The 7,246-nt window shown below is 51.5% G+C and overlaps 1 protein-coding gene across 2 annotated transcripts; it reads left to right on the forward strand.

Annotated features, from left to right (window-relative positions):
* Positions 1-2,014: 2,014 nt before the first annotated feature.
* BORCS5 (BLOC-1 related complex subunit 5) lies at positions 2,015-7,013 on the forward strand. Of its 2 annotated transcripts, XM_075343563.1 has the most exons (5): positions 2,015-2,137; positions 2,214-2,298; positions 2,385-2,528; positions 6,413-6,570; positions 6,647-7,013. In XM_075343563.1, the coding sequence occupies exons 2-5, from the start codon at positions 2,244-2,246 to the stop codon at positions 6,875-6,877; spliced, it is 588 nt and encodes a 195-aa protein (XP_075199678.1). In that variant the 5' UTR covers positions 2,015-2,137; positions 2,214-2,243; the 3' UTR covers positions 6,878-7,013. The 2 variants fall into 2 exon arrangements, with proteins under 2 accessions (XP_075199678.1, XP_075199679.1); XM_075343564.1 differs by having other exon boundaries at positions 2,015-2,298.
* The last annotated feature ends 233 nt before the right edge of the window (positions 7,014-7,246 follow it).

Genomic DNA, 7,246 nt, shown 5'->3' on the forward strand with positions numbered 1-7,246 from the left:
TTTGCAGGGTGGTGAGGTCATTGAAGATTATAGGGGGGGCGGTACCATTATAGTGTTATTATAGGGGGGCAGTACCATTATAGTGTTATTATAGGGGGGCAGTACCATTATAGTGTTATTATAGGGGGGCAGTATCATTATAGTGTTATTATAGGGGGGCAGTACCATTATAGTGTTATTATAGGGGGGCAGTACCATTATAGTGTTATTATAGGGGGGCAGTATCATTATAGTGTTATTATAGGGGGGCAGTATCATTATAGTGTTATTATAGGGGGCAGTACCATTATAGTGTTATTATAGGGGGGGCAGTACCATTATAGTGTTGTTATAGGGGGGGGGGCAGTACCATTATAGTGTTATTATAGGGGGGGGAGTACCATTATAGTGTTATTATAGGGGGGGCAGTACCATTATAGTGTTGTTATAGGGGGGGCGCAGTACCATTATAGTGTTATTATAGGGGGGCAGTACCATTATAGTGTTATTATAGGGGGGCAGTACCATTATAGTGTTATTATAGGGGGGCAGTATCATTATAGTGTTATTATAGGGGGGCAGTACCATTATAGTGTTATTATAGGGGGGCAGTACCATTATAGTGTTATTATAGGGGGGCAGTACCATTATAGTGTTATTATAGGGGGGCAGTATCATTATAGTGTTATTATAGGGGGGCAGTATCATTATAGTGTTATTATAGGGGGCAGTACCATTATAGTGTTATTATAGGGGGGGCAGTACCATTATAGTGTTGTTATAGGGGGGGGGCAGTACCATTATAGTGTTATTATAGGGGGGGCAGTACCATTATAGTGTTATTATAGGGGGGGCAGTACCATTATAGTGTTATTATAGGGGGGCAGTACCATTATAGTGTTATTATAGGGGGGGGGGGCAGTACCATTATAGTGTTGTTATAGGGGGGGCGCAGTACCATTATAGTGTTATTATAGGGGGGCAGTACCATTATAGTGTTATTATAGGGGGGAAGTACCATTATAGTGTTATTATAGGGGGGCAATACCATTATAGTGTTATTATAGGGGGGCAATACCATTATAGTGTTATTATAGGGGGGCAGTACCATTATAGTGTTATTATAGGGGGGCAATACCATTATAGTGTTATTATAGGGGGGCAGTACCATTATAGTGTTATTATAGGGGGGCAATACCATTATAGTGTTATTATAGGGGGGCAGTACCATTATAGTGTTATTATAGGGGGGCAGTACCATTATAGTGTTATTATAGGGGGGCAGTACCATTATAGTGTTATTATAGGGGGGCAATACCATTATAGTGTTATTATAGGGGGGCAGTACCATTATAGTGTTATTATAGGGGGGCAATACCATTATAGTGTTATTATAGGGGGGCAGTACCATTATAGTGTTATTATAGGGGGGCAGTACCATTATAGTGTTATTATAGGGGGGCAGTACCATTATAGTGTTATTATAGGGGGGCAGTACCATTATAGTGTTATTATAGGGGGGCAGTACCATTATAGTGTTATTATAGGGGGGGCAGTACCATTATAGTGTTATTATAGGGGGGCAGTACCATTATAGTGTTATTATAGGGGGGCAGTACCATTATAGTGTTATTATAGGGGGGGCAGTACCATTATAGTGTTATTATAGGGGGGCAGTACCATTATAGTGTTATTATAGGGGGGCAATACCATTATAGTGTTATTATAGGGGGGCAATACCATTATAGTGTTATTATAGGGGGGCAGTACCATTATAGTGTTATTATAGGGGGGGCAGTACCATTATAGTGTTATTATAGGGGGGCAATACCATTATAGTGTTATTATAGGGGGGCAATACCATTATAGTGTTATTATAGGGGGGCAGTACCATTATAGTGTTATTATAGGGGGCAGTACCATGATAGTGTTTTGATTACTCTGATATCCTGTCATCTCAGAGCTGTTCTGTCTTTCCAGCGCACACAGCGTTAAAATGTAGTAGGCGGGGCTGACCCGGAAATAGAACTTGTGACCGGCCGGAAGCCGGCAGTGCTGGCGGTTACCTGGGTAACACGTCCGGAGACTATGGGATGTGAGGCTGATGGGCTGCGGGACTAGAGGCGGCGGAGCGGAGCCCGTGTGACCCCGTACAGCGGTAATGGCCGGAGGCGGCGCGGGATGTGACCGGCAGTGACGTCCCCGGTGTCCCCGCTCATCTCTCTCTATTGTAGGCGCCGTCTGAGGACTCATCTTCAGGAGTCATGGGGGCGGAGCAGAGCTCGGAGCCGGACGTCAGGCACGGAGAGGCCGGCTCCGGTGAGTGAGCGCCGCCCGGTATGTGCAGCCTGATCCGGAGACCGTCCGCAAGCAGGAGAGTCATGTCTGCTACTGTTTCCTTCCAGCGAATCCTTCCCCGGCCAAACAGAGAGCCAGGATGGATGACATTGTGGTGGTGGCGTCCGGGACCCAGAGTCTCCGCAACGTGAGCAAAGACCCCGAGGTGATCAAACTGCAGGAGATCCCCACATTCCAGCCCCTGCTGAAAGGTCAGTGCCGGGGCGGCCGATACAGGGGGTGTATAGGGGGGCTACTGCAGGACAGGGGGGATATACAGGGGGGGGTGCTGCAGGAGGACAGGGGGGATATACAGGGGGGGCTGCTGCAGGAGGACAGGGGGGATATACAGGGGGGGCTGCTGCAGGAGGACAGGGGGGATATACAGGGGGGGGTGCTGCAGGAGGACAGGGGGGATATACAGGGGGGGCTGCTGCAGGAGGACAGGGGGGATATACAGGGGGGGCTGCTGCAGAAGGACAGGGGGGATATACAGGGGGGCTGCTGCAGGGGGATATACAGGGGGTGTATAGGGGGGTGCTGCAGGACAGGGGGGTGTATAGGGGGGTGCTGCAGGACAGGGGGGTGTATAGGGGGGTGCTGCAGGAGGACAGGGGGGATATACAGGGGGGGCTGCTACAGTAGGATGGGGGGTATACAGGGGGCTGCTGCAGGAGGACAGGGGGGGATATACAGGGGGGCTGCTCCAGGAGGCCTGGGGGGATATACAGGGGGGCTGCTACAGGAGGACAGGGGGGATATACAGGGGGGGGGGGGGCTGCTACAGGAGGACAGGGGGGGCTGCTACAGGAGGACAGGGGGATATACAGGGGGGGCTGCTACAGGAGGACAGGGGGGATATACAGGGGGGGGGGCTGCTACAGGAGGACAGGGGGGGCTGCTACAGGAGGACAGGGGGATATACAGGGGGGGCTGCTACAGGAGGACAGGGGGATATACAGGGGGGGCTGCTACAGGAGGACAGGGGGATATACAGGGGGTGCTGCAGGAGGATGGGGGGTATACAGGGGGTGCTGCAGGAGGATGGGGGGTATACAGGGGAGCTGCTGCAGTAGGACAGAAGGATAAACAGGGGAGTTGCTGCAGGGGGAGAGGGGGCTGTACAGGGGTCTCCTGCAGGATGACAGAGGGATATACAGGGGTCTCCTGCAGGATGACAGAGGGATATACAGGGGGGCTGCTGCAGGATGACAGAGGGATATACAGGGGGGCTGCTGCAGGATGACAGAGGGATATACAGGGGGGCTGCTGCAGGATGAGAGAGGGATATACAAGGGGGCTGCTGCAGGATGACAGAGGGATATACAGGGGGGCTGCTGCAGGATGAGCGGTGGGTGGGAGGCTCTGGGCTTCCCTTGTTATAGTGTCTGTGAGCAGCAGGGGGCGACAGAGCTCCAGAAACATCCACTAAGTGTGAATTCTGCAGCCTATAATAGTGGAGCAGTGGTTGGTATCAGACCCAGGTAGAGGAAGGGGGGTATCGGGGTATTGTGGGGGGAGGGGGGGGTATCGGGATACGGGGGGGGGAGGGACAGCAAAGTGTCTTCATTTCCTGTCTTTTATCCTATTGAAGAGTGCTATGATCGGCCGCACCCCATCCTGAACTGATAACAGAGAATAATAGCACATATCGAACTGCACAGTTGATATTGTCCCTGAATTGCCCCCACTTGTCTCTGTTCAGTGCAGATAAGCCCTTGAAGGCTTCCCCCATGCTTTACCCTGCATGTCTTCTCTTATTCACATAGCTGGGCAGTGACTTCATTGTGATTTGTCAGAATCCTTTCTACGCTGAGCATTTTCATAGGACTGCTGCTTTTATATTTCTATTCATTGTACATTAGAGGCCTAGTCACTTAGTCAGTGTCTCCCCCCTGCTGCACACTTCAGCTCTGCTCTATTTGGACATCGCCATGATCAGCGGCTCCAGAGTGTGTGGCAATCTGAATTCCACCTCCCGTCTGATCGAGTCTCTGTCCCCTGTGCTTTACACTGCAGCTCTCTTTACAGTGATGGGCGGGGTTATGTGCAGGGATGTTATGAGATCTCGTTTTTCTCTTGTCTGCCGTTTAGTCCTGGGGGTGGGGGGGGGTTCACTTAGTTATTTTCTTTCACCTTTGTTATTGGCTCCTCTGTGACTTCTCTTAAAGTGGCGGCGCGCGTCCTGCAGACCGGGGTGCGATGTCCTGATGTCTTTCCTCGGAGATGTTAATTAACGTTATGGATCAGAGCCGCGACTTTCTTCAGATCGACCCGATCATAGCGCTAATCTGAGGACGCAGCAACTCTGCCCCTTGATGTGCAGCCGGGAAGATGCCAAGGACACGGCGCCATTCACCACCGGCGGCTGCTGATCTCCTCCAGTCACATCCAGAGCTGCTGCCATAAACACCAGACTCAAAACCTCTCCACATTCAATGCATCAAGAGCGAGCGCCACCTCTGGGAAGTGCAATAGCCACAGATCTGACTGCAGCTCTGGAGGTGACTTGAGGATAAGACCTGATATACCAGCAGAATAATGACTGCAGCTCTGGAGGATGATACATGATGTAACCGCAGAACAGTGACTGCAGCTCTGGAGGATAAGACACTATGTGACAGCAGAATAGTGACTGCAGCTCTGGAGGATAAGACACGATGTGACAGCAGAATAGTGACTGCAGCTCTGGAGGATAAGACACGATGTGACAGCAGAATAGTGACTGCAGCTCTGGAGGATAAGACACGATGTGACAGCAGAATAGAGAGTGCAGCTCTGGAGGATAGGACACGATGTGACAGCAGAATAGTGACTGCAGCTCTGGAGGATAGGACACGATGTGACAGCAGAATAGAGTGCAGGTCTGGAGGATAGGACACGATGTGACAGCAGAATAGTGACTGCAGCTCTGGAGGACAGGACACTATGTGACAGCAGAATAGTGACTGCAGCTCTGGAGGATAGGATACGATGTGACAGCAGAATAGTGACTGCAGCTCTGGAGGATAGGACACGATGTGACAGCAGAATAATGACTGCAGCTCTGGAGGATAGGACACGATGTGACAGCAGAATAGTGACTGCAGCTCTGGAGGATAGGACACGATGTGACAGCAGAATAGTGACTGCAGCTCTGCACGATAGGACACGATGTGACAGCAGAATAGTGACTGCAGCTCTGCAGGATAGGACACGATGTGACAGCAGAATAGTGACTGCAGCTCTGCACGATAGGACACGATGTGACAGCAGAATAGTGACTGCAGCTCTGCAGGATAGGACACGATGTGACAGCAGAATAGTGACTGCAGCTCTGGAGGATAGGACACGATGTGACAGCAGAATAGTGACTGCAGCTCTGCACGATAGGACACGATGTGACAGCAGAATAGTGACTGCAGCTCTGCAGGATAGGACACTATGTGACAGCAGAATAGTGACTGCAGCTCTGGAGGATAGGACACGATGTGACAGCAGAATAGTGACTGCAGCTCTGCAGGATAGGACACGATGTGACAGCAGAATAGTGACTGCAGCTCTGGAGGATAGGACACGATGTGACAGCAGAATAGTGACTGCAGCTCTGCAGGATAGGACACGATGTGACAGCAGAATAGTGACTGCAGCTCTGGAGGATAGGACACGATGTGACAGCAGAATAATGACTGCAGCTCTGGAGGATAGGACACGATGTGACAGCAGAATAGTGACTGCAGCTCTGGAGGATAGGACACGATGTGACAGCAGAATAGTGACTGCAGCTCTGGAGGTGACTGAAGTGTATCATGTAGGAGTGGGGTGGTTTTTTATGGTGCAGGGGTCAGTCTGCAGTGTGAGTGATGTCATTGTCCCTCCTGGGGGTGGAGCCATTAGTTGGGGGTGGGGCGTCTCCTGTGTTTGGATGACCTCAGTGTTGGCTGCGCTTCAGTTTAACTCCGTCAGTGCTGGCGGGGAGCAGAGCGTCGGCCCCTCAACCTCTTGGTATTTTATCTTCCTCCGCAGTCTGCGGATTCTCATTCTGATGGAGCATTAATGGCTGATAACAGGGAGCAGTAGTTTTCTGTGTTCACATCTCTTCTGTCCCTTCCCCCAGGTCTTCTCAGCGGTCAGACCTCCCCCACCAATGTCCGCCTGGAGAGACTGGACTCGCCCCAGGTCCTGCAGCTGTGCGTCCGGTACCAGGACCACCTGCACCAGTGCGCCGAGGCCGTGGCATTTGACCAGAACGCCCTGGTGAAGCGCATCAAAGAGGTAGGTGGTGGAGCGCGGCCGGCCCCGTGTCCCCCGCAGCCACGTCTCCTGCTGACTGTCACCTTGTGTCCCGCAGATGGACGGCTCGGTGGACACGCTCTACAGCCACATGCAGGAGCGGCAGAAACGCTTCGCCAAGTACGCCGAGCAGATCCAGAAGGTGAACGAGATGTCCGCCATATTACGCCGCATCCAGATGGGCATCGACCAGACCGTGCCGCTGATGGAGAAGCTGAACGCCATGCTGCCCGAGAACGAGCGGCTGGAGCCCTTCTGTATGACACCGGAGCGGGAGCACAAGCACTGACGCCCCCCGCCCGTGCCAACCCCACCACACCACCGCTCTGTATATACACAGCAGGTGACTGCACCGCCGCCCGCTGACAGACCGCCGCCCCATGTACACAGCGGAGAACCGGAAATACAATATTTATTATATAATATCCATGTGTCCTATCTCATCTACGTCCAGTGCACCGAGAGGCGGCATTATAGGTATATCCTTGTATATAGGAAGCAGTATTATAGTAGTTATATTCTTGTACATAGGGGCAGTATTATAGTAGTTATATTCTTGTACATAGGGGCAGTATTATAGTAGTTATATTCTTGTACATAGGGGCAGTATTATAGTAGTTATATTCTTGTACATAGGGGCAGTATTATAGCAGTTATA

The sequence above is a fragment of the Anomaloglossus baeobatrachus genome, chromosome 4 (genome assembly GCF_048569485.1).
Source record: "Anomaloglossus baeobatrachus isolate aAnoBae1 chromosome 4, aAnoBae1.hap1, whole genome shotgun sequence".
NCBI classification, from domain to species: domain Eukaryota; kingdom Metazoa; phylum Chordata; class Amphibia; order Anura; family Aromobatidae; genus Anomaloglossus; species Anomaloglossus baeobatrachus.

Coding starts and splice junctions, on each gene's coding strand:
- BORCS5 (XM_075343564.1), top strand. CDS start 2,244: ATGGGGGCGGAGCAGAGCTCGGAGCCGGACGTCAGGCACGGAGAGGCC. Junction 2,299..2,384: donor GCACGGAGAGGCCGGCTCCG/GTGAGTGAGCGC, acceptor GTTTCCTTCCAG/CGAATCCTTCCCCGGCCAAA. Junction 2,529..6,412: donor ATTCCAGCCCCTGCTGAAAG/GTCAGTGCCGGG, acceptor CCCTTCCCCCAG/GTCTTCTCAGCGGTCAGACC.